This window comes from Nelumbo nucifera, chromosome 8 (genome assembly GCF_055504915.1).
Source record: "Nelumbo nucifera cultivar China Antique chromosome 8, China Antique-T2T, whole genome shotgun sequence".
Classification (NCBI taxonomy): Eukaryota; Viridiplantae; Streptophyta; class Magnoliopsida; order Proteales; family Nelumbonaceae; genus Nelumbo; species Nelumbo nucifera.
The window spans coordinates 3,657,711-3,685,330 of NC_142656.1; the positions used below are offsets into that span (position 1 = coordinate 3,657,711).

The 27,620-nt window shown below is 36.9% G+C and overlaps 2 protein-coding genes across 6 annotated transcripts; both read left to right on the forward strand.

The window, feature by feature from the left end:
- On the forward strand, nucleotides 1-26,735 carry LOC104600614 (polyadenylate-binding protein-interacting protein 3-like). 5 transcript variants are annotated; one of them, XM_010263669.2, is made up of 16 exons: nucleotides 1-318; nucleotides 983-1,034; nucleotides 11,077-11,261; nucleotides 11,333-11,494; nucleotides 11,693-11,832; nucleotides 11,971-12,161; nucleotides 12,735-12,912; nucleotides 13,014-13,250; nucleotides 14,938-15,065; nucleotides 15,198-15,258; nucleotides 15,377-15,410; nucleotides 18,868-19,196; nucleotides 19,302-19,448; nucleotides 23,307-23,402; nucleotides 23,534-23,596; nucleotides 26,373-26,735. In XM_010263669.2, exons 3-16 carry the CDS (start codon nucleotides 11,123-11,125, stop codon nucleotides 26,400-26,402), a joined length of 1,935 nt encoding a protein of 644 aa, XP_010261971.1. In that variant the 5' UTR covers nucleotides 1-318; nucleotides 983-1,034; nucleotides 11,077-11,122; the 3' UTR covers nucleotides 26,403-26,735. The 5 variants fall into 5 exon arrangements, with proteins under 5 accessions (XP_010261971.1, XP_010261973.1, XP_010261972.1 ...); XM_010263671.2 differs by having other exon boundaries at nucleotides 33-318; nucleotides 11,111-11,261; XM_010263670.2 differs by having other exon boundaries at nucleotides 33-318; nucleotides 11,122-11,261.
- Nucleotides 3,571-5,967, forward strand: LOC148789566 (uncharacterized). Its single transcript, XM_088892995.1, has 5 exons — nucleotides 3,571-4,076; nucleotides 4,175-4,235; nucleotides 4,353-4,470; nucleotides 4,723-5,388; nucleotides 5,801-5,967. Exons 1-5 carry the CDS (start codon nucleotides 3,571-3,573, stop codon nucleotides 5,965-5,967), a joined length of 1,518 nt encoding a protein of 505 aa, XP_088749121.1.
- Nucleotides 26,736-27,620: the final 885 nt, after the last annotated feature.

Below are 27,620 nucleotides of genomic sequence, written 5' to 3' on the forward strand. Positions count from 1 at the left end.
GCAATCAAGCATTTATTTGCGTTCAACTGGTCTTTGTTTCTTTTTTGCCCCCGTTTCTCCCTAGAAACCCTAAAAAAACCCGTCTTCCCCCTCCCATCTCAGCCCCCATATCGGTCGATCTTTCGGTCATACTCTTCTTTGTTGCAGAGGAACATCGTGATCCGTCAAATTGCTTTGTTCCTCTGCTTTTCTTTCCAACTTGTAAAACATAACAAGAAACCCTAGCCCTAATCCTCGAGTGGAGATTAGCTTTGTCTCCTATTTGCATCCGAAGGAGAGGAGGAGGGAGAGGAGAGAAGCAGTGAATAATTGAAGTTGGTACGCTAACGATCGTGTTCTTCTTACTTGTGGCTCTGTTTCACGAGATCAATACGCATATTTTAACTGTTTTTTTATTCATTTACTTGGATCCCCGGAAGCCTTTATTTATTTATCATATTTAACCTGCTTTTTGAGATTTCAGGTTTGTTTTTTCCTCATTGTCAAAATGTTTCTCCAAGTGCATTTTCCACTTACTAATTTCTCCTAATTTTCGTCTTCTCCACTTTATAATTTATCCAATATGTTCTTTTTCTTTGTGAGTAATTGTGCTTATTTATTTTCCATTTATATCAAAACATGTTTCTAATGTAATTACGTTTACAATTATTGTTGTAGTTGCTTTATGGCTTGTTGCTGCTGCTGTTGTTGTCGTTGTTATTTGTGTGTTCGTGTGAGCTTTATTTTAATCTACATTGGTTTTAATTAATCGTGCTTTTGCTTTTTGCAAAAGAACATTTTATAGCTGATGCACTGAAACCAACTTGTACTGTACTGTACTGCTTTTTCAGGTTGGTTTTGAAATAGATTCCTTATTCATGGACTAGCTTTGCAATTTTACAGTATATTATTCATTTTGCATCTGTATTTTTTTACCCTGTCAAGAGGAGCAAGGGTATTGAGCGGAAACAAGTATATGATTTTTTTTTTTTTTTTGCTGCAGATATTCTTTTACAACTTCATAGGAGCTACCACCTGTGGCTCTGGTTCAAGAGGTAGCAAAGTTTTCCATATTCCTTGCATTTTAATTGCATGTGATGTTAAGGCATGTATCTGAAGTTTGCTAAGTATTGAATATTTGGAAGTTTAGGCATTTATCAAGTTGGCAGGGAGCATTCTGTACTTGTTTTAAAAGATGACATGACATGCCCTATGTTTGTTGAAAGACAAAAACCATGAATTATAGCTTTTGAAATTTTAAGTTCTAATGGATTTTTGTTCTTGGTTAAATGCCTGATAAGCCAATTTTTTACTTGAGTTCCCACCTATGGTACCTGGACAGGACAAGTGTAGGACCACCATGGAAAACAACATGGCTTTTCATTTAAAATTTAAGTAACAAACATTAAGAAGAGTTCTGTCTAAATTACTGGGGAAACATAGAGAGACTGCCTTCTTGTGTTCCTAAGATGTCATGAAAAAGACCAGTACTTTAACAGATAGATGAGCTGTAGTTCAGATCCACAGGTTAATCAAGCACCAGAGGTTTCATTTTCTCAAGGTTGCTATGGTCGTATTTTGCATGTTGATGCATTGCCACTCCCTACTGATTAAATCACTATGACTCTTATTCTTGTATTTTTATAGTCAAAACATCTTGTTGCTTTTGCAGAAGCACTGAAGCACTAGAGTTTAGACATATGATGTGAACAGAGATTTTATATTCTGAGAAAATTTTAAATATTTGATGTTTAAAAAGGGCAGCCCAGTGCACAAGGCTCCCACAAATGCGGGGTCTGGGGAGGGACAAATGTATGCAGCCTTACCCCTGCACATACAGAGAGGCTGTTTCCAAGAGTTGAACCCTGGTCACCCAAGTTGCAATGGAGCAACCCAACCGTTGCACCAAGGCCCACCCTTCAAAATCATAATTAATCTTTTGCTAATCTTGGTATTGGTTACTATTATTAGCAAATGAATGTAGATAAAGGGAGCATATAGATAGTGTCCACACTCCACAAAGGGATAAGAGTCGCAAGAAAAAACATGAAATTTCTCCATGATAATTAATTTCCATTGGGTGTATATGAGCAATTGTTATATTTTTTTGTAAACAATTCTGACATTTTGTTCCAACTTTGTTGGCAACCAAATGTCATCTATAGAAACTTATTGCTTTAAGGTTGAAATAGAGAAATAGGGTAGAAAACAAGAATACAAGGATAAAGGCAGGTATTAAGAGGAAATGAGTAGGAACTAGGAAAAAAAGAGGAAGGGCTATAAAACAAAATTAAGTTTTTCTTTTGGTATTATATACATCAAATTTTTCTTGAAACTCAAAAGGATTACTGAAATTCTACAAAAAATTTAGCCCAAATTTCCATTTTGGACGATGTTGAAACATGGTTCAGTAGTGTTGGATGGAATCAGACATGGGAACTGGAATCTAATGCATGTCCAGGAGTCTGATTCAATGTACCCAAAAAGGTGAAAATAATTTACATGAAGGAGCCAATGCTTTTGATGTAACAGTGGTTGGGGATTTTGGCAGGGAATGCCGGTTTGAGTGAGGATGATTATATTTGGGTGGTAACTCATCTCCCACCCACAAAGAAGGAAACTAGAGTTTTGGTTGAAGAGAAGGGGATCTGAAGTTGATAAGGGTGGGGAACACTCTTCAGATGTGAGTCCATAGAGTGAGTTTATTAGACTGTCATCCCCTCTCGAAAAAAAAATAAAAAAAAAGATGTGGGCTGGTCTATGGTTGGGGTTTAAAGTCTGATAAAGCGGAATGCATTGAGGTGATTTATTCACAGACTATGTGTGGACTTGGGTTGTTGCAGGTGAATAAATCAGGGAATTACATCAATTTTGAACAATGGATGGAAGGGTGATTTGACTATTCAAGATTATGTGATGAAAAGATAGAAATGTTAGTATAGGTAGAAAGGTGAAAGGGCCAAAAGAATCAATGTTTAATTCATATTATCAAAGAGTTTTTGAGATTTAAAATTGGACTCTGTGGACCTGTACCATGTAAATAGTTTAGAAGGGTTTACAAAAGAAAGGGAATAAAGATCCTTCTTACTGATGTTGGATGGATGAAGAGATGTGGGATAATTTTGGAAGATGGTGATATTGAGTGTAGTGAACACCTCAATTATCATCCCATTCTTTTCATGTTCAAGATAAGACTTGGATAATTGAGGATAAGATTCATAGATCTGTTGTGGAAGGTAATTTGATAGATCTGAGAAAGATGATGAAAGTATTTAACTAGTCTGGGTATAGAGGTTAAGGAAGAAGCAGAGGTAGAAGCTGCATAAGGTGTTATTCCAAATGTTGAAGATTTCCAAGTAGTCAAGTAGAGGTGCGGGTCACGTGGATTTGACTGTTGGAAAAGAAGTTGAGGTTGGCAAGAAGTTGGGCCTGTTCTTAGGAGGTGAAGAGTCTTTGAAGAAAGCGTTTATTTACGCTAGAAGGAGTCATGGATTAAAATTTTGAAAATTTATCCATCGAATAAAACAAGCAGGTTGAAATTAAATGGCTTGGCTGAAAGAGGGGGATAGGAATACACATTTTTTTCACAAAATGGCAAATGCCAGAGCTAGAGCTTATATAATTACTAGGCTGGAGGGAGAGGGCAGGGTAGGTCTTACTGAGACTGATATGAAGCTTGTGGCAACTAGCTTTTACAAGAAGCTGTATAAGGAGTCTTGGTTCTTCAGACCTTTTCCTAGATCGCTTTCTTTTAACCAGTTGAGTGATGAGCAGCAGTCTTCCCTTATTGAGAGACCTTTCTCTGAGGAGGAAATAAAAGAAGCTATCAAGTTGTTGGCTGATGAGAAGTCTCTAGGGCCCGATGGTCTTACAGATCTCTTCTATATTAAATGCTGGGATGTGGTGAGACAAGGCATCCTGAATGTCTTCCAGGATTTTTTTGAGAGGGGTTCTTTGCAGAGAAGTCTGAACACTACCTTCATTACCCTCATTCCAAAGATTGAAGGTGCAGTGAATATAAAGGATTTCAAGCCGATTAGTCGTCTGCATGGCTTCTACAAAATTCTAGCTAAAGTACTTGCTAAGAGATTGAAAGAGTCCTTGGTAGTGTTATCTCAAATAACCAAAGTGCTTTTATTCCGGGTAGGAAGATGCTGGATTTTGTTCTTATTGCCAATGAGCTCATTCACTTCAGGAAGAAAGAAGGTTCCCTAGGGTTGATCTATAAACTTGATATTGAAAAGGCCTATGATCATGTTAACTAGAGATGTGTGGACCTTGTGCTTCGTCAGATGAATTTCGGGCAGAAATGGAGGAAATGGATTAAAGTCTGTATCACTTCTCCAAAGTTCTCAATCTTGGTTAATGGATAGTCCACAGGTTTCTTTGATAGTTCTAGGGGTCTTAGACAGGGAGACCCTCTATCTCCTCTTCTATTTATATGTGTAATGGAGACCCTCACTCTTTTCTGTAAGAAGGCTGCAGTTTTAGGTGAGTGGGAAGGTTTTGCAATTGTGCCAGGGGGAGAGAAGGTGAATATTCTTCAATTTGTAGATGATATATTGTGCTTTGTAGATGCCTCCCCCTCTTAGGTGGAGTTAATCCTTGGGATTTTGTCTTGGTTTGAAGTGATAACGGGTCTAAAAGTAAACTGGAACAAGAGCCAAATCATCCCAGTTGGCCATGTTTCCAATTTAGCATAGTGTGCTGGTATTTTGGCTTGTCAAATTGAGTCCCTTTCAGTCAAATATTTGGGACTCCCGCTAGGGGTGAGTGGTGGTTCCTCTGCAATTTGGGACCCAGTTATTGAGAGATTGGAAGGGAAGCTGGCTTCTTGGAAGGCAAAATACCTCTCATTTGGGGGGAGGGTGATTCTGATTAAGAGTACTCTCTCCAATTTGCCTACCTACTTCTTGTGTCTATTCCATATTCCTAAGAAGGTTGCAAATCAGATTGAAAAGCTTCAAAGGAGTCTTCTTTGGAGAGGCTGGGAGGAGGAGAAAAAAATTTACTTGGTGACTTGGGAGCAAGTCCGTTTTCCCAAAAGTGAAGGGGGGTTAGGTATTAGGAAGTTGAATTCTTTTAATTCTGCTCTCCTCTGTAAATGGATTTGGAGATTTGCTGTAGAAATTGATGCTTGGTGGAGATCTCTCATTGCCAGCAAATATGGTGTGAGTTGGGGCAATTGGAGAACTAGGGACCCTGCCCCCATCTGGGGTAACTCTCTGTGGAAAGGGATAATGAAGAACTTTTCAGCTCTGGCTACGGGGGTCTCAGTTAGGGTTGGTAATGGTAACGGGACCAAATTCTGGAAGGACCCTTGGTGCTCAGATGATCCTCTTGCTGAGTCCTTCCCACTCCTTTTCCAGTGTGCTTCAGATCAAGAGGCCTCAGTTGCAGAGTGTTATAGTATTTCCAGTGGTTCAGTCCTTTGGACTCCCTCATTTCGAAGGAATCTTTTTGATTGGGAGGTGGCAAAGGTTGTGAATCTCTTGACCTGTCTTCAAAACCAAGAGTTGGATTATAGTTCGGTGGATAAGTGACATTGGAAGTGGCACTCTGATGGGATGTTTTCTCTTAAATCTTTGGCTGCTATTCTTGGTAGGAGGGGTGCTCCTGATTCCCAGTTCGGCAAGTGTGGAATCCTAACAGCCTGGCTAAAGCAGGCTTCCTAGTTTGGACTATGGCTCTTAATAAATGTCTTTCTAAGGAGAACCTTGTGAGAAGGGGAATTCAGGTTTCGGACTTGACTTGCAGTTTATGTGGGAGCAATGTTGAATCTACTGATCATTTGTGTATCCACTGTCTGTTTTCTGCTCAGTTGTGGAACCATTTCCTCAACTCTTTGAAGGATTGTTGGGTGATGCCAAGGTCGGTAAAAGAGATGTTGTGTTGCTGGCAGATTATGGGTTTGAGCAAGAAAAAGAAGACTATTTGGAAGATGATTCCAATTGCTGTAATTTGGTGCATCTGGACCAAGAGGAATAGAAGGGTTTTCAGCAACAAGTTTCTAAGTCTGGAAGACTTAATTCAGAAGTCAGTGGGCAAGCTGATTTCTTGGTTGTCTGTGGCTGCAGATTTTAGAAACTGTAATGTGTCAGATGTATTATTTTCTATCTCTTGATGGATTGTGTAATTGCTGATTAGATCAGTCAGCCTGTTCTGGGACTGATCTCAGCCTCCTGTGTGTATTTCCTTCTCAATAAATATTACTTTACCTTTTCCAAAAAAAAAAAAAAACAAGCAAGTTGAGGAGAGAAAGTTTGATCAACAAGGTGTACAAGGAGAGGTAGTTTTTTTTTTGATAAATAACATTAATTCCATTAAAATAATGAATAGATACAAGAAGATTCCCTTAGAGGCGCGAGGAGCAGCCTCTCCAAACAGCAAATACACAAACTACAACAGAGATAACATGAATGTTGAAATTAAAACAATAGTTACAATTGTGCCCAGAACAATGTTTCCCTATTTATCCCTTGTTTTGCCAAGACATCAGCAAAAGCATTAGCTGATCTCCCAACCCATTGTACTGTTATAGACATATTTCTCGTCAGCCATTTGAATTTCTTTAACTCGTTTTTGTAGCCCCAAGTGACGTCCTTCGGATTATTTAACCAGTCCACCATTGTCTTAGAGTCTCCTTCAATCAGAAGCTGTTCCACGCCCACTTCTTTTGCAAGAAGTATTCCTTGTATTGCAGCTAACAGTTCTGCTCGGATAGAGTTCCCAACTCCTAACAGGCTAGAGTAGATTAAGACAACCTCTCCAGCCTCATTCCTCAGTACACCTCCCATCCCAGAGGGACCCGAGTTACCCTGGCTACTCCCATCAAAATTCAGCTTCAAAGAACCAAGAGGAGGGGGGACCCAGCTAGTCACTGCTCTTCCCTTGTAGGAGGAACAACTTGCTACCAACTTCCAATCCTTCCAACAATCAGTAAAAGTAAAATGGTTAAATAATTCTAGAGTCTTTAACCAATGTAATGACCTGGACAAAATGCAGTCCTTTAAGGTTTGACTGCTTCTTCCTTTTTCTTGGAAGATTCTGGCATTCCTTTCTTCCCATACTGTCCATAACAATGCTGCTCGTGAGCATCTCCACATTTTCCTTCCTCTTTTATGGGGCCAAGAGAAGAAAGAAGGGTTAAAGATTGTGCTTACTTCTGCTGGCATATCCCAACTAGACCCAAACAAAGATAGAAGCCAAGCCCAGAGCTCTGCAGTGACACTACAAGATAAAAATAAATGATTACAATCCTCACCATGAGATCTGCAAAGAATGCACCAGTTTGATGAAATACAAAGGACAAGTCTTCTCTTTTGTAGGTTGTCCATCGTGTTTACTTTACCATGCCACACTTCCCAGCACAAAGCCATAACCTTGGGGGGGACTGGCCTACACTAGACTTCATCCCTTAATCCTCTAAGGAAACCAAAATCCCAAGACAAAGCTGGTAAGAATAAATTCGACGGAAGGAATTTTGAGATCACTTCATTTTTATACAAGGAAACAGAGTACAATGGAGGAAAAAGGTCTTTCAAAGGGAGATCTCCAATCCAAATTTCCTCTCAAAACCGAATAGAATTACCTGAACAAGCATCATACCTGACACAACTAAGGAATTGCGGAAGAATTTTGTGAATTGCTTTCCAAGGTGTGGCTAGGTTAGCCCTCCTTGATGCACCAACATCCCAACCACTCTCTGAACATCCATGAATACTCTTCACTACTTTGTGCCAGTCTATCCCGCTCCAAAGGCCATCTCCACAACCACTTCCCTAACAGAGCTGAGTTCTTTTTAAGCACATTCCCGAGCCCTAATCCTCCCTCCTCTTTGCTTCTACTCACAACCCCCCACTTAATTAAATGGTCTTTTTTACCTTCTCCCGATTCCCACAGAAAATCTCTCATCAATTTTTCCAACTTCTTCGCTTCCCTAGACGGTATCCTAAAGACAAAGAGATAATAGGTAGGTAGATTCATGAGGGTAGCTTTTATCAAAGTGATCCTCCCTCCCAATGAGATGTTATTTTTCTTCCACACAGCTAGTCTCTTTTCTAACTTCTCCAAGACTAGGGTCCAGAACCTACTCTCCCTAGGGTTTGCTCCCAACGGAAGCCCTAAGTAAGACAAAGGCCAGGAGGAAATGGAGTACTCAAGACAGCCTGCAATTGCCTCAACCTCCTCAAAAACTAAATTTACTCCGAATATGCAACTTTTTCCTAGATTGATTTTCAAATTAGAGACTCCTTCAAAAACTGTAATCAATTCTTTCAAATTTTCCACCTTCTCACCGAAACCTCCCTCACGGAAGATCATCAAGTCATCTGCAAATTGAAGGTGAGTGATTGGAATTCGGTTTGTGCCTACTCTCCAACCCCTTATCACATTTTCCCTATCAGCCCTAGTGATAATTCGACTAAACACATCAGCTACCAAGGTAAAGAGGAAGGGTGAAGGTGGGTCACCTTGTCTGATTCCCCTACTAGCTGGAAAAAAAATCCCTCACCACCCCGTTTACTAGGATGGAATAGTGACAAGAGCTAACACAACCAGTCATCCAACTACATCATCTTTCCCCAAACCCACACTTCCTCAAAACTTCTTTTAGGAACTGGCAGTCCACCAAATCATAGGCTTTCTCTAGATCAAGCTTACAAACAAAGCCTCTCTGCTTGGACCTCTTCATCTCTTCCGCACAGTCATTGGCAATCAGAATCTGATCAATTATCTGACACCCTTGGATGAAAGCCCCTTGAGCCTGACTAATAATGGAGGGGAGGATTGCTTTAATCCTTAAAGACAAGACCTTGGCCAGGGTTTTATAAATACTAGTCACCAAACTAATTGGCCTAAAATCTTTAGGATGGAGAGCATCAACTTTCTTTGGAACTAGGGCCAAGAATGTGGAATTAATGCCTCAACTGACTATATGCTTCTCTGCGAACTCATTAAAAACCTCACAAAGATCATCTTTTTATCACCTCCCAACAATCCTGGTAAAAAGCCATTGTAAAACCATCTGGTCCTGGAGCTTTGGACCTGCCCATCACAAACACTGCCTTCCTAATCTCTTCTTCCTTAAAGTTTCTTTCCAACCACCTAACCTGATCTTCTTCCAACCTTGACCAATCAATCCCTTCGATTTCCCTCCTCTCTTCCAAGGGTCTTCTGAAGTAGTTCCAAAATGAGGGTGCCAAAATGGTGGAACGTGGAAGTGTTTTCGGGAGATGAGAAAGTTTAGGTTCCAAAATGAGGGTAATTTGATTTCTCAGTTAAGCTTGGCTCTGAAAGTTTCATTTGGTTTAAATGTTTAATAAGGTTTTTGTTGTCCAGGGTATTTCTTTTGAATTGGGTAGGTTGATAACATAGTCTACAGGATGAACAATGTGGTGAAGCAATGACTTGTTGATTAGGCCTCTCTAGTTGTTGTGATGACTACTCAATGCTTGGGTGCTGGTTGGTCAATAAAAATTGGTATGGTCTAAAGAACGAGCAACTTTGATTATTTGATGTTCCTTTTGTTTGTGGTAACTCCATAACAATACACCATTGATTGCAGAATCACTTAAAAAAAACTTCTCTACTGTTTTCTTCTATTACCATCATCCAATTATGTTCTGTCACAAATATTTAAAGCAAAAGCATGGATATAAGAAAATGCAGAGATATTCTGTATTATTTCAAATAATGAGAAATAGTGAGAGATACAAACAAACAAATGAAGGTTTAAAATGACTGTGGTTGATTTTTTTTTTGATCAGTAACAAAATGCTTTATTAAATAATAAAATTTGTGAAACTTTAAGTACAAGAAAAGGGAGGTAACCATCTTAACTCGCCCACAACAGGGAACAAAAAAGAAAGCTAAAAATTAGCCCGAAACATTGATTCCTTAAGCGCCCCTTGCTTGGCTAACCCATCAGCCATTGAGTTAGCGCTTCTCTTCACCCAACTGTACTTCACCTCAATATCCCTACTCAGCCATTTAAATTTTTTCTTTTCATTTCTGTAGCTCCACAAACCATTGCTGTCTTCCTTCAGCCACCTAATCACCACCTCCGAGTCCCCTTCAATGACCAGGCATCGTATGTTTAATTCTCTTGCTCTTTGGATTCCTTCCAGAACTGCTAGAATCTCAGCCCTAAGAGAGTCACCTTCTCCAATTGGGCCTGAGAAAATAGCAATAATAATCCCAGCCTCATTCCTGAAAACTCCCCTAATCCCCGAAGGCCCAGGATTCCTTAAGCTACTACCATCAAAATTCAGTTTTATGAATCCTGAAGGAGGGGGGGGGGACCAAGAAGGTCTAGAGGTTGATTAGACTGACTGGTCATCGTTTTAGATAATGCTTAGTCATCCTAGGCTACTGCATCATGAATATCGACTGACTAGTTAATGATGTCAGTTTGGGCCTCAACCAACAAATTGGTACTAGTGAAGCACTGATGGTCTATGACATAAAAGGTCTTGTTTTGGGGATTGTTCTGGTCTGAATAGGCATTTTCTAAAAGCTGATGTGGCTTAACTGAATAATTTATTTCTTTGACCTTAATGGATGAAATAGTCAAATAATAAAATATTTGAGGGTATATTCATTAAGGAACTTGCAACGCCCTAGCTTTTTCACTAAAGACAAAGCAATAAGTCATTTGATTCAGTCAATTCAGCTGCTGTCAAATGGCCTATGGTGTGATGTTGTTAGGGAGTGTATGTGGTAATTGTTTTTTTACTCTTGGTGCATTCTTATCAGCTGTAGTTGTTTCACTTTTTTTCTTTTTAATGAATTTCTCTTTTATTACAAAAAATCTATACTATGAAGTTGCAATTCATTGGCACATCTCCAATAAGTAATATCTTATTTTGTATTATTAAATATTATAGTTTTTGATATTATTAATAAATCTCAGAAAACTATTTAAGCATAACAACTTAATTTAGTTAAATTGCAATTTACAATGGACAAGTTAAACTCACTGCCTTTGCTTAATTGCCATGTGGCCATTACTGTTTTTTTCATTGTTTTCCTTCAATTTAGTGTGTAAAGTCAATAGGAAAAGTATATATTTTTAATTGTTAATGATGTTCGTTTTAGATATTTTTTCAACTAGTCTACAATTGGTTGCAAGCTGCTATTTAGGATGAGTCTCCAACAAGTTGTACAACCCAGGCCTTCTGCCAATGGATTTGGTCGTCGCCGTACTGAAAGAGAGACAGGACCTCGGCTGGAAAGCAGGTTGCAGTCTGGAAAGTCAAACCCCAGCGGTTTTACCAATGCAGGTGATGACTTCTTACCGAATTATGTTATTTATTGTATGTTGACATTTGCTCCTAAAACCTCCTTCTTGCAGGGGTAATCAATGGCAGCAAAGTTGGAGGATATGAAAGTCCTTCACGTGACCGACTTATTTATTTGACAACATGTCTTATTGGACAACGTGTGGAGGTCCAGGTGAAAAATGGATCTATATTTTCTGGAATATTTCATGCAACAAGTGCTGAAAAAGATTTTGGTACGCCTCAGTGCTTTTAATATGTTTCTACTTACTCTTTTTTCTGTTGGAATCCAAATGGATTTATGAGCTTGTAGATTGTGTTTCAACTTTGCTTGAAAATGAAATATTGCTTTACCACAAATCAACAATTTTTTTTGATCAATACCACAAATCAACAATTTGCATCCTTAATATTCAATTGCATGTCATTTGCAGGAATTATACTGAAAATGGCTAGGTTAACCAAGGATGGTTCTTTTAGAGGACAGAGGTCTGTATCTGATTCTACTACTAGCAAGGCTCCTTCAAAGACTTTGATCATACCTGCAAAAGAACTTGTACAAGTTATATCAAAGGTTCAACTGCATTTTCTCAATGGTTTTTGTTGTTTCATCTCATTTTGAGATTCTTTTTGTTTATTGGACCAGATGTCTAGATTTTATGGTTTTTCTTGTATAATGCTTTCTGATCTCATTCTGTATCCATTGTGCCAGGATGTGCCATTGACTGGGGATGGTTTGGCAAATGGGCTTCAACGTGATATTCGTCAGGATATTATGATAGACTCCGTGATATCACAGTCTCATGTTGTTGAGGTAGAGAGGGAGCTGCATCGTTGGACTCCTGACGAAGATGATCCACAATGTCCTGAATTGGAAAATATATTTGATGGCCCCTGGAATAGGTTGTTATAGAAGCATCTTGAAATTTTATTACACTAATAGCTAAATACTGCTTGTGGTTTCATTGCCATCTTTTTATTATGTATGTTGGGCTGATATAACAATTGGAACTTTATTAGCCATACTGTTTTTAGTTCTTGTTTCACAAAGGGATTGACAATCAAATTCTGTTTGGCATAAAATGTTTAATCTCGAGCAGTTCTGTACTATGATTTTTTTCTATCTGTTTCTCCCATTAGGTATTAGTTAATGCTTTCATCTGGTAATTTCTATTACTATTTGTTTAATTTCTGGTATTTAATTATTTTTAGAATTTCAGGATTAGAATTTCTGGTATTTAATTATTCTTTATATGTTGACAATTCCCTTTCATTGATTCCTACTCATGTTTAAGTGTTGCAGCAAAGTGATTATGGTATGTTTCTTTGCAGTAAATAACTTCCTTTTGGTTATTGAGTGGTTCAATACAAGTGATGTTTGCATTTTTCTTGTTTTCTATCTCAAATATTCTAATTGTACCTATTTTCATTTAACCTGTTTATATTGATTGAATGTGTTTCTTATTTCTTAACTAGGAGTTGGGATCAGTTTGAAACTAATGAAGCATTATTTGGGGTAAAGAGCACCTTTGACGAGGAACTTTATACAACAAAACTTGAGAGAGGTCCTCAAATGAGAGAATTGGAAAGGGAAGCTTCAAGAATAGCAAGAGAAATTGAGGGCGATGAAACTCATGATCTTCATTTAGCAGAGGTGATCCTTTGCTGTCATGTTCATGCTTTCCTCTGGTCTGATGTTCTTTCTTGTTGTTTATCTGTTTCAAGTTATGACATGTTTGTTGATCCATTCAACAGGAAAGAGGTCTTCACTTGCATGATGACTTTGACATTGATGAGGAGACCAGATTCTCATCAGTTTTTAGGGGTGTTGATGATAGTGGATATGAAGAAAATGAAGACTCAACAATAGATTCACAAAATGCTGAAACATTTGGAGATTCCTCAGGGTCTGTAATTATTAGGTCCTTTTCTGATGTGGCAAGGGGAAAGAACAATGATGGAGCTCAAGCATCATCAAGTTCTTCATCATTGGTATCTATTTGTAATTAATTGATAGTACAATAGGGTGTGTATTTAGCAGGTCCTTTTGGCCATTTCCTTCTATGAAATGATAAATTAATTGAGTAGTACATAGGGCTGCAAATGGTATCTGATTGAATTTGAATTTGAATTCAATCCCATTGAATCAAATATGCATCTGCCCCTATCTGATCCAATAAAATCTGATTTGACTGCTCATGTATACTTAAGATTTATATTTTATCTATTAGTAAAGCTGGTTTGAATGTTGTGGTTTTGCTAAATAGGCATAGCTTTGAGTTTCATAAAGTAATTTTCAATTCATTTTGTTCACAAAATACAATATCAATGTCATTTTTAGTTCATTTTATTAATAATATATAATATTTTGATCAATTTTCAGTTTAATTTACTTGTACTAGTCATCATCTGATTGTAATCCGGATTCAATTCAAATCCTATATAAATCTGAGTGTAAAACATAAAAACCTCCCTTGAGGTTTCTGACAATCATTAAAAACCTCCCCTAAGGTTTTACTTTCACAAAAACCTCCCCTGAGTATTGAAAAAACCTGCAGCTACCTCCATTTTTGTTATTGTCCTGGGCTGAAAATGTTGGCCTAATGCATTAGTTTTCAAAAATACCCATTTTACCCTTATATCTGTTGATTCAGATGGAAATTTATTAATTACCTCCAAAAGAACGTTTCATTTTTAATTAAAAAAATACCTAAGTCAAATTAAAAAGAATAAAGTAATTTACTCTATAAAAATGTTAGATCTAGTGAAGTCTAGAAGGGCAAATTTGGCATTTTGAATTATATTGAAAGATGCCTAATAAGTTGTAAAGGTATCATAACTCTGAAGTCTCCATTACTGGGACAAAGATGAAAGGGAGGTAACTGCAAGTTTTTGTAAAACTACAAGGGAGGTCTTTGTTAAAGTGAAGCCCCAGGAGAGGTTTTTATATTCTACCCTTAATCTAATGGTTAAGATCCATTTCAAATTCAAATATAACTGAATCAAATTTAGATTTATTTAGTACTAATATCCAATTCGATTCGATCTGTTTGCAGCTGCAGTAGTACAGTGTTATGTAATTGGGTTTGCTGGTCATGTAATCCTGAACAGTACAGAATCGTCTTTTAATAATGAGCAATGGCATGATAGAAAAACATTTTAAGTTGGTAACTCAACATGCATTATCCTTAGCTTGAATGTCCTGATATTAAAATGACAGACACCTGAGAAGATATTATCTTGATGTAAATGTTTATAGCATATTTATTTATTGAAAAGAATCTTGTCTGATCTTGTATGATTTGAGTTCAATGTAATACTCATCAGAAGTCATAACTCAAAAATGTATTTGTACAATAATTCTGTTTAAACTGCATCTACTAGTATTATTTTTGAACCAAGAACTGATTATTGGCAATTGTTTTTGTAAAAGGGTTCTCATTTGTTCTGCACATAAGAAGACACTGGTTTTCTTAGTACTTTTGTTCACTTGTGTTATAACCATATTCGAGGAAGATACTCACTGGTTTTGTACCTGGGATTTATGTGCCCCCTCTTGTTGGCTTGTTGCTTCCTCTTTGTTGTAGCTTATCTAGTGTGTAGTATGAACTGTGAACTGCAAAATTTCCATCCTTTGTAGCTAATACTTTGTTTTCCTTCTATTATTCGTACCATGCAGGATGAAGCCTTATCTTCTCAGTTAAATGCTGGTAGGGATTTATGCCGGTCAAGTTCCAGTGACCATGCTAGACAATTGTCTTCAGATTCTGTTTCGAAAAGTCTCACAGCTTTAGATGGAGAGAGCAGGTTTCTGGTTATTATTGTTAACTATGTATTTTGTTTAAATACTATCCTTCCTAGATTGGGAATTATCTGCTTGTAACATAAAAAATTAACAAAAAAACCCAAGAAGCTGAAATTTTACACCTGAAATTTCAGAATGGATGAGAACCAGTTAAGAGAACAGAATGGAGGAAAGAATTGTTCGAAGGAGTTTGTGGTACGAAAAAATATCAGTTATATTTTGACTGCCATTACAGAGTTCTATTGGTTTTGATGCTTTTGTATACTTCCTAACATCCATATTATTTTATTTTTCTTTTTGATGCTTAATGCAGGGTTCTGATGAGGTTCATATTTCAAAACTAGAGGGTAAGTAATGTTGAAATATATTCATAAAAAAGTAGTGCTGAAATATATTTATGATTGGGTTACATGATCAGGTGTATTCTTTTTAGTTTTGATAGTGTTGTAAAACCACAAATAGCAAAAGGGGCCACATGCCTAAGAGTTTTATTTATTTATTTATTTTTTCTCCACCCAAAACACAGTGCTCCTTTTATTTTCTTTTCTAATCTAATCTAATTACTTTCTGCTGTTGTTATTTGGTGGTGAATGGTGATGAAATCTTCTTAGAAAATCAAAGATGGCATCAAGTAGTACTAATTTTTGAGAAAAGGTAACAGAGATTTCATTAAAATAAAAGCCAGAGGTGATGGCCTATCTTCAAGGTGTACACTAAGTTGAGATAGAGGGAGACTCTAAACTGTTAATTGATTGGCTGCAATCAGGTAAGTTGGGAGCCTGGATTTATAAGGGAAATCCTCAATATAACAAGGGAGATTGGTGTGTGTTTCAAATGGACAATGAGATAAGCTAGTGGCTTAGCCGATACGTTGGCTAAACAAGGGACTGTGAGGGAGAGTATGTTCTGGGCAGTTTTGTAATAAAGATTACTGGGGATTCAATACCTGTTTTAGGGGTTGACAGTTGTACTTAATATTGTATTAATGAAGTTACCATTTCCGATAAAAAATCATTAAAATAAAGTGTACGTGAAAGGATGTACAACAGCAGAGAAAAGACACACAAAGATTGCAGTGGGAGATTTCTGTCACTAAACAAAGAGTCCCTGTGGACCCCAGATTTAGCTAAGCTATCAGCAATCACATTCAGCTCCCTAGGTATCCAAACCAGACTTGCTTTCATGTTATCAAGGATGATCATCTAGTACTAATTCCAAGCAAAATATGGATGTTAGGTTTGTCTCGTGTCTGAATTCCCAAATAACCACTATGTGGTTAAATAGATAAAACTATTTGGAGTGGCTTCCATCTGCTCACATGTATATCTAGGATTGTGGTAAGATTGGTTACATTTGATCAGAAGAGGAGCCAGACTCAAAAGGCAAAGCATGACCAGTGCGTGCGGGGGGTAGGACATTGCACATGACTATAGGTTGCTCCAAGTTGAACAAGCTTAAACACGGGGAGAAGTGATTATTACTTCTCTGCTCTCATATCTAGGAACTTATGTAATTTTTTTTTTGATAGATAAAATCATTTCTGTAAGTTGAGACAGTGGATTGAGAATATTCCAAGAATACTGAGATGCATTGAAAGTTAATGGACTGTAATAGTGTCTCTAAATTCTTGGTTGGTTTGAACCTTGAACAAAGAACATAACGTCACAAAGCAACATATCTTGAATTGTGATACTGTAACTTTATCTGAAGTGTATGCATTAATACAAGGTGAGGAAAGTAGGAGTTGTACCATTCTATAACCTTGTATTGTTGATCATTCTACACCAGGAACAATTATCTTATCAACTTGGAGGACAGAACAATGAGACTAGTTAATCAGTCTCAATTTAGGAAATAGTTGCCAACATTGATTGTGTACCAGTATGAATACCGCTGTGGGTTCACTCACCTAGAAAAATATTTGGGCATGCTATATGTGGCACTGTGTTTGGCAGTTATGTTATATGGAGCGAGTGTCAGGCAGTTAAGAAACATGTTGGAAAAATGAGTGGCAACAATGTGTATGCTTAAATGGATGTGGTAAAATTAGAATGGACAGGGTCAGAAATTAATCCATACGACGGAACCTAGGAGTAGCTTTCAATAGGTGATCAATGAGAGAGAGTAGACTGAGGTCGTTTGATCACATGCATAGAAGACCATCTACAGCATCGGTTAGAATAATTGATCTGTTACAAGTGGAAGAGGATAGAAGAGCTAGGGGCAGACCCAAAAGGACTTGGGTGGAAGTAATAAGAAATGACTTAAGTGCCCATAATTTAATGGTGATATGGCACTGAACAGAATTGAATGGAGATTCATGTAGCTGACCCCACATAGTTGGGACAAGGTATAGATGATTATGATGATATGTAGTATGCTGTTTACTTTGTTGGCACCATTTTTTGTAATGTTATAGCAGCTTCCTTTCTTCCTTTGTAATTTTGTCTTAGAAAATGAAGATGATTGAGATTCAGGTTTTTGACACTAAGAGTTGAAATAGGCCTTCTATATGCCATTTTAACATATATCTTCTTTACCAAAATAAAAAGTTGGGGTTTCTGAAAATTAATGAACTTGCTTTTAGATAAAAATATAGTTGGTTGAAAGAAAAATTTTCTTGTGATAGGATTTGGGTTCCAAAAATAACATTAGAGCCATTTCAAATGTGCCAATTAGAAGTTTCATATTCTGTCAAGATTTGTTTCAGGAAAGTTTCCCAAACCTCGATGTTGGGACTGGTAAGAAGGTATAAACTCACTAAAAATGCTGCTTTGGTTTGGAATGGCTAAGCTTAGTAACTTTCCTGAAACCAATCCTGACAAGTTATGAAAGTTCTAAACTGTCAAATTTGAAATGGCCTTGATATTATTTTAGTTATCAAAATTTTGGGAACTTCTATTACAAGTGGAATTCCCTTTCAGCTGGCTGTTTTTGTTGGAAAGCATTGTATTTTGGGACTGGTAAGATAATGAAAGTATAAACTCAGCACCAATGCTGACTGATTTAAAAAAAAAAAATCTCAGTTATCAATGCTGCTTTGGTTTATAGTGGCTGAAGCATAGGAATTTGACTCTTCTATCAAATGGTTTGGAGATTCTCAGTTGACCATGAAAAGCTAGACCCTGTATAATCAAGAGTATGCATGGGTTGCAGAATTGATCAATAGATCCATTCTTACCATTAATGGAAGTTAATTCATAGTTTCATACAATCCTTTTCTTTGTTTTATCAGGTTTGACCTTGTGTTGATCGAGAAAAGTTTTATTAATTTTTATGCTTGGGCAGTTCACCCAATAATGAAAACCTTCCAAGCAGAACCTTTCATTTTCCCATTTTTCCATTTGGTGCCATGCTGGCTGTTGTGGAACTTAGGTTTATTGTATCATGGAAGCCTAGATGTCATTTTAATGTCTTGCTGCCCCCAGGTTATTTCCAAAAACAAAACACTCACCAATTTGCATAGAACTGTAGATAATCTGTTTATAATTACTTGGTTTTTGAACTCAAAGCAATGGACTGAATAACTGTCCTTGTGTGTTTGTCTTCCACAAAATTGTTTTATATCTTTCCGGTTTCCCATTAATCTACTTCTTTGGTGATCTAATGTTGATGAATGGCTATTAGTTGGTTTGACTCTTCAAATTTCTTGGCATTATTAATTGATCCAATAAGATTTATTATTTGTTGCGCACTTGTACTGTACCATTTCATCAGCTATATCTGACATATTGAATCATTGTCTATTTTACCTATTGCATTGTCAAAGATGCACAGTTAATCATGTCAAAATGCCTTGTGTAGATGTACAATCATCTCTGAACATGAAGAAGGCTATTCATGATAAAGGGGGTTTATCTCCCAGTGCCACAGCATATTCTCCGACTCCATCATCTTGTGTTTCCTCAAAGGGGCAAGAATGTGAGGGTTCTTTTGGTGATTTGTCGGATTCTTCAGCCAAAGGACATGGGGCAACTCAAGCTGTAAATCCTCGAGGACAACCAGGTAGTTCTACCTCTTCCACTTCAGAATGTGTTGGTGGGGTATCCACTTCTGGTGGACCTGGTTTGTCTCCAAGCTCGTCTGTAGGATCATTATCTTCGGAGAAATCTACACTAAATCCTCATGCTAAGGTGATCTTTAACCCACCCATGGACCCTCATTTTATTCTCTGCTGCCTTGATTTGCTTTATATTGTCATTTCTTTGGCTTTATACCTCAAGAACTTTGTGATTTAGGAATTCAAGCTGAATCCTAATGCGAAGAGTTTCATCCCATCACAAACACCTTTAAGGCCTCCTTCTCCAGCATCTGATGGTTCTTATTACTTCCCTCCTAATGCTACTGCTATCCAACATATCCACGGTGTACCCATGGGCATTGGGGTGAGTTCATATTAGACCAATATTCTTTTTTCCCCTTTCTCCTTAAAATAGTTGCCGGTTCATTTCTATAACATAAAGTACTATATTCATTGGTGATTATAGGTTGCATTTTATTAGAATGTGATTAAGCTTTTGATATCCTTAATCCTACGTAAAGTAGCTTGTTTTTTTTTTTTTTTTTGTTTAGTTGGGTAATGAAGCTTGTTTGACATATTCTTTTATTCTAATTTTCATTTGCAATTATGAAATGCATAGTTAATAAGTTATTATTGTGGAGAGTTGGTGTAGGATAGGAAGGGGATGTCCTACAATTTCTTTCATGGTGGGCTAAAGAGGAGGTTTAAGTTTGTGTAGGATGAAGAAGAATGATCTTAGATTAACTTATAAGAAGAATCAGGTTGAGCATGACCGCTCTCAGACTTGAACCCGCATTCTCATGCTTCACAGCCTGGGAATTTAAAATTACACCAAGTAGTTTTGGGTTTCAGTGTTCTGTTTTGGAGATGGTATTCTTCAACCAATCCTTATATTTCTCCTTTCTTCTACCCTGTTCTTTCTCTTCTCCCTTCCATTTATATGCAACTTCTATTAAAAAACCACTACTGCTCTGAATCCCAAGGTGGTATTTCCATTTCCTCTTGGGACTGCACCTGCTATCATAAACCCATACTGAGCTAGTTCCTTTTTAATGGGATCTTATTTTTCTTTCTTATTATTAAATCCTAAACTTTGGGATCCAAGGCTCTCCTATTCCCTACACCTAAATCCTTTAGGGTCCATGAATAAGTTTACTTGTAGCTTTGGCTCTCACCACATAAGTTTACTTGAGTTTAGCATTATGGGGAGCAAATAACAACTGTTAACTTAATTAAATATGGTAAAGTGTGGGCTCCAGGCTCTTACCTCATCCAACACAATCTAACTTGGATGTGTAATGAGTGGGCCAAGATTGAAGTGAATATTGTGTGAAGCAAGGGTTCTAGTAAAAGCAAGAGCATTAAAAATAAAAATATTTAAGATTCAAGAGCAGCTCCAGAGTGTATGCCAGATGCATGTATCTGTGGCATGGTTTGTAATTTCTGTATCATCACCATGCAGAAATGGGGAAATTTTAGAGATATTACACTACTGTTGCTAATAATTTTGGAAAATAAAAAATTAAAGGAAAATTATTAAAAAGTTTGATTTTGTCAATGAGACTTAATGGATTATTAAAAGAAATATAATTGTACATTTATGACTAAACACACACATAATCAGTTTAGTAAATAAGAGATGTTTATTATCATGCCATTTTATTTTGTTGTTTTTGTTACTACTTGTGTTGATTAGTTTCAGATATGAGGGGAAAAAAGATTCTTGTCCTTTTTTTTTTATATCACACCTTAACAAAATGGCAAGATTTGGTCAATTTGCGCTGAACCATGGTATGTTGCCACCCACACACGTGCTTGCGGGGGTGGGGTGGAGGTGATATGCATGTCATTAACACAAGTCGGTCTAGTAAGGTGGCGCTTGATAAATCTGAAAATTTAGATCTGAAAAGTTAAAAAGATATTAAATGTGTCTGAAATCTGAAAAGAGGCATAGTTGCTTTTCTACTTTTTAGAGGATCTGAATCCATAAGTTTGTTTGTGTTTGATCAACCCTTTACTAATTAGTAATTAATAATTACTAATTAATAAATGAAACAACTAAAATTAAAAAAATAATTAATGATTATAAAAATATTAAAATAATTAATAATTAGTAGTTAATAAAAATAATTAATAATTAATAAATAACACAAGTAAATTTAATAAACAATAATTAATGTTTAATAAAAATATTAAAATAATTAATAAAATTAATTTATAATTAATAATTAGTAAAATCATTATTATTATTCACCGAACCACCACTGCTGCTTGTTGCAGCGGCGGTGGCGGTGGTGGGAAGACGGGAGGGAGAGAGAGGGAGAGAGAACGAGAGCGAGAGCGAGAGCAAAGACAGTGGCAGTGGCAGTGGCGGTGGGAAGACAGGAGAGAGAGAGAGAGAGAGAGGTCGAATGTTTAGGTTTTCTGGCTTTGGGGTATCAGGGGTAACTCAGGTCATTTACGAAAAATAGTAAGGATATTTTGGACATTGGGCCGGCTCTGAAACATGTCTGAGCGCGTTAAGAGCCGGCCCAAGGTCTATAATTTTCAGATCTGAAAATCAGTTTCAGACCCAGTTTAAGAGGTACAACCAAACAAGGTGTGAGGTCTGAAAAATAGCATTTTCAGATTCAGACCTCAAAAAAGTGCAATCAAATGGCACCTAAGTAACACGGTAACACCTGGTCAAGGGGATTATTATAAAAATTACTGATTTCATCAATAATTCCTTTAGGAATTTAAGATTTGAACTCAATTGTAAGATGGTAAGTGGGGGTTTGGTGGCTCTTGCCCACCTATAATTGGGATGCAAAGGATGATGTACATAATTCATTTTTTTGCACAAGGCTCCCACCAATGCAGGGTCTGGGGAGGGACAGATGTACGCAGCCTTACCTCTGCACATATGGGGAGGCTGTTCCCCAGATTTTGAACCCTGGTCACCCAGGTCACAATGGAGCAACCCAACCACTGTGCAAGGCCCACCCTCATAATTTGTTCTTTTACTAATTATCAATAAAGTTACTGTTACCATTCAAAAAACTAAAAAAGATAATTTATCACCTGAAGGAAAAAAAGAAAAAAAAAACAACAAAACCCCAATTCCAAACAACATAGTACAACACCCACCCCAAGAAACAAGACAGCAACCGTCCAAGAGAGAGAAAACAACTCCCAACCCAAAATCTTAAAACAATACCTACAATTTACAAAGAAACCATCCACTCACCCCTAGGACAAAGAGCTAAATGAACTCTACATGGAACCTTTACTCCACCTACAAGACCACACAACACTTAATTCACAGAATAAGCTTCTTCTTGTGTATTATTTTATTTTATTTTAAATCAGCAAGAAATCGTTAAAAATTTATTAAGTGATTTTAAAACTGGTTAATACAAAAGGATCTGTTCCAATCTCCACAAGTTACATGTGCTACAATAGTGCCCAAAACAACTGTTGCCTATATACCCCTTGTTTTACTAGGGTATCAGCCATCCCATTTGTAGTCCTTATCCAATTGAAAGTAATGTTCAGTCCCTGGGTAATTCTATCTATTTCCCTAAACTGATGCCTATAGATCCTTGGCAATGAACTGTTTATTCCTGGCCCAAGAAATGGTCAGCTTTGAATCTCCTGCTTCTTCTCGTGTATGTTCACCTAAACTTCTCAAATTAATCTTCCTAGCTTTCTTCACCTTCTTATTAGGTCCAAGTGTCCAACATCAAACAAACTCCCTTTCAACTTTTGAGATTTCAATAGCTCTTTAACTTTATTTTTACTTTTTTGACTTTTGAACCTTCTGACAGCATTAGGATCTCTCTCAATCCACACTTGCTAAATTCTCATCTCTCTCAACTAAACTTGAATTTTCCGCTTTAACACTTTTGCATGGCATCCTTTCATTGAACAAAGTTCCTTTTCATTTGCCCAAATTATGCATGGGCAAGAGCCATATCCCTCATATTTGAAGTCAAATCGTGTTCCTAAAACTGATATAATGCAGATTAATTTGTTTTCAAATCCATAAATCCATGACATCCTTTCATCTGTAATCCAAGTTCCATGAATTGGGGCACTAAGGTCAATACTTGAAATTGAGTTATGCACGGCATACTTGAAAAATGCTATCACTTTTTGTTATTGTCGATATGATTGTCCTCTTTTTCCAGCTCTTATTCTCTCTTTTGTTAAGATGCTTATTTTTTCACAATGTTTGCAGATTCCACCTTCATTTGGACACCAACCTGTTATTTATAACCCACAGGCTGCACCAATTCAATCACCTCAGGCATATATCCATCCAAGTGCACCTCTGGTATGGAAATTTTGTGCTATTTCAACTTCCTGCCAAGATCTTTGTTAGACATTTCTTATTACCTATCAGTTTGATATAAACATCAAAGTTGAAGAATATGATTGTGTGCATCATTTTCCTCCTTTTGGCAGTATGGACAGCAGATGATTCTTGGTCACCCTAGACAAGTTTTGTACATGCCAAGCTATCCCCCTGTAAGACCGCTTTCTTACCATAAGCATTAGTAATTTGTATGTCCTTTGTATGAATTGCACCCATGGATTGCTATTTTGGAAGGTCCAGGTATTCTCCTAGAATAAAAGTCTGTTGCTGTTCTTCAAGCTGACAGGTCTCCAATGGAATTTGCACCAATATGGTAAAACAGTGATTTAAAGGGCATGCCTCAGGCACACAGGCGAGGCACATTTTAGGGTATGCGCCTCGCCTAGGTCCTAGGCGCAGCCCTTTCAGATGGTGAGGCGTGCCTTTTAAATCGCTGATTTACGATATTGGTGCAAATTCCATTGGACCCCCTATTTGATAATGGTGTTCATTCGTTCATCCTACTAAAATATCTTCTTAAAAAGCAATTAAAATTATAAAATCTTTTTTTGTTGTGAGAACTAAGAATTTAAGACCCTAACATGGACTTGTTTGGGCTTGCCTTGAGGGGCATGGCACAAAGGTGGCACGTAGAATCAGGAATGTAATATGTTTTACATCACATTAACTGCCTGAAGTAATACAATTGAGGAAAAAAAGAGATTGTGGGTTTTACATGCTTGAAAATGCTTTATATGTTTGAATTTATTTTTAAATTCTCATTTGAATACGCTTTACATGTTATGTTTATGTATTTTAATTTTAGATAATAGGTTTTTTAAAACATTTATTTTAAATTTTTGGTTTATATTTTTATTAATATTATTGTTTATTATTTTTTGATTTTTTTGCATTTTTTGAAATTTCTAATTTTTTTTTTGCATTTTTTTTTGTATTATTGTGCCTTGCTTCAAAAAGGTGCGTGCCTCGCTAAATAACCCTGAACTAATATATTCTCCCCTTGAATCAATAATGTTTTGCGAAGACTTTGAGGTATAAACCTCAAAAAGATGTTACCAGTGTCTGACAAGGTGTAACTGTGAAAACATGCCTTTTTTGGTGCTAGTTACATGCCTCTTTCAAATGGAGTCCAGATATGGTCCTCATAGAGCACTCCTCACACCAACCTCACAACACTTCCCAGCCGCACATCTCCCATACTTTATGTTGTTTATAGAGAGATGTTCGCAATACACAGTGGGATAGGGCTGTGAGGTGTGCTCTGTGAGGATCAAATCCTGATTCTTTCAAATGAGAAGTCAGAGGTGTGACCTCGTGAGCATGTCACATGATTTGTTAAAATATGAGAATTGAACACAAATTTTGAAACCAAAATTTGTTTTACTTAATTCTCCAAATCCTGAAGGCTTATTGCAAACTTTTATTTTCTACATGATTGTTGTATAAATAATTGACATATCAAGTGTTTTTAAATGATTCAATATGTTTCATGTTATTCCAGTTGAACTGTACTCGGTGTTATAAATGTAGTATTTTAGTCTGTATGTTTAGAAATATCATCCAATCACACATTAGGATGGCCAATGCCTATAACTATTTTCTCTTGCTTCGATTTCATCAAAGTCAAGTTGTCTTGTTAGGACTGATAATTTCTCTTGTGATCATGACTCATGAGATTATTTTCAATCTCTTAGATTCTTAAAAAGAGTAAATAATTATGGTGGTATAAAACACATAAATCATAAAACCAAGGCTTCATATTAAGGTTATGTTTGGCATCGATGATGATTTCTCCTTGCTGATTATCCAGAAAGCGGTGATTTCTGGAATAGTGATTTTTGAAAAATCATCAAAAATTGTTGTTTGTTATCATTTATGCCATGTAAGCTGATTTTTCAGAAATTGGCTGAGTCTGTTTGTTACTGATTTTCAAGGGCTGATTAATTTTGTATTAGAATTATTATTCAAAATCAGGAAATCAGAATCAGTTAAAAATCAGGAAATGAGTTAAAAATCGTTGGATGCCATGTCATCCTCAAAAAATTGGAATCAGTTAAAAAAAATCAGGAAATCACCAGAAAAAGTGATCCCTGAAAAGGGCTGATTTCAATAATCGATTTTTAGCTTATTTCCCAGAAATCGGCATATTCAGCCAACCAGAAAAAAGTCACTGATTCTTCAAATTCTGATGTGGATCCTACGTGGTGCTGATTTCTGGGAAATCATCATCTATGCCAAACATCAGCTAAAGAAAAAATAAATTATATTTTCATCTGACAGCAAGATGATCAATTATCATGGCACTAGATAGAGTGGAATGTTCAAAAAATGTGCATTTTTGTCTATTTGCATCTTGTTTTATCAGAATTGTTTTTGACATTAAAAAATCTTAATTTCATAATATTTTGACATGGTTCCTATATTTAGTAGCTAGCATTTCCACCAGAATGAGCAGTTATTTGTGATCATTGAATTAAATTCAAGAGTATTTATGCAACAGAGGTTTGAACAGGATACTCGGCTGAAGCCATAAACTGTATATTAGTATTCTAATAGAGGATCGAAACGCCCCTTTGAATGCTTACCTGTCATTTCTGGATTTTTGACCACTTGATTTGCAATGTAATTTGAGTTTTGATGCATGTGTTTCCATTTAGCTTTAGCCTTTTGCAACATACATTCTCCAACACTGACAATTCATTTTATATAGTGTATTTTGGCAAGGCTTAAGCCTCTAGGCAAGTGATGCTTCATTTGATGTTCGATTCATGTTAATGAACATCTAGTTTTCATCAATGATGCTTGTCGATGCTAGTTTATCTGCTTTTGTTTTATTTTATCTGAAATTTGTTGGATGAGATGTTTTACTTATCTAGCTTGTGGTTGAACAATCTTGGAAATCCCTCTTCGGTGGTTTGTTCTGTACAGGAAATGCCATACAAAGGAAGAGATTTCTAACCCCCCAGCTAGCCAAACCCAGTGGCTGTAAGGTGCTTGTAAATGACCCTTCTCAGAGATGATTTGTCGATTTTTAGAGGAGAAATCCAGTGCTCGGTTGAAGATCAATAATTCTGCGTCACCGTTTGGAGCCATTGGAACATTAGTTGCTTTGTCTACCAGTTTCCTTTTGTATTTGTAAAATTTGGAAGCTCTATACCGGTCTTCCCTACTCTGACGTAATGCTTGTTTGCTCTCAGATGCAACTTCTCACTTTTTTGATTTACCTCCTGATGAAAGTAATCTGGAAGCAACCCGGGAGCAACAAAAGATGCACCGGTCTTATGGCAAAAATTTATGCCGAGTGATTGGGTGTGTACAGGATGCTTTAAGTGACATGTGTCCATGATTTAGGACGAAACTGTTTCTTGTGGATTGGGAATATTGTTAATCTGGAGGTTGGGTTGGGAAATTGTTACGCAAACACAACAGGGGCAGCCCTTCCTCAAATCCCTAAACTAGGAATGGCACCAAGGCGGGACAGGGATGGGGAGCCTTATCCTGTCCCTGTGAAAATCCACATCCCTGTTCCCGACCTCGTCACCCCTAATGGTGATAAGGTTACTCCCATTTCTTGTGAGCTTTTATAATGTTAATCATTTTGTTTTTATTTTTATTTTATTTAAAGAATAAAAATAAAATAATTAAAATTTACAATCCATTTAAACATTTTTAAAAATATTAATATATGGACATATGCATACATATATACATATATTTTTAGTGGGATCGGGTCCCAATGGGATGGGGAGTGCTCTTTTCGTTCTTACCCTGTCTCTGCCTCCTATTCCCCCTTCCCCCCAGTGGGGGGGGGGGAAATTATCCCCATTTCCGTCCCATTTGGGGCGGATTCTCACCTATGGGAATTGGAAAAATGGGGAAAAATTGTCATCCCTACCTTAAATCCCCTTAACCCAGGTTAAGTCATGATTTGATCTGTACCTCAACCATCAAGAGACTTTTACCAGCATGTTAGCTGGGACCTTCTCTCATTTTGTTTTGTTGTGTCGTTGCAAATTATGTTTGTCAAATTAAACTAGGGTCGCAAATGATATCCATTTGTTCAAATTTGAATTTATTCGATGAACTGATGAAGGTGATTTGATTTTTCATCCAGCTTTAGGCATTTAGTTTTATGCTATATTTAACATAAAATATAGACTTCCACACTCTCTCGGA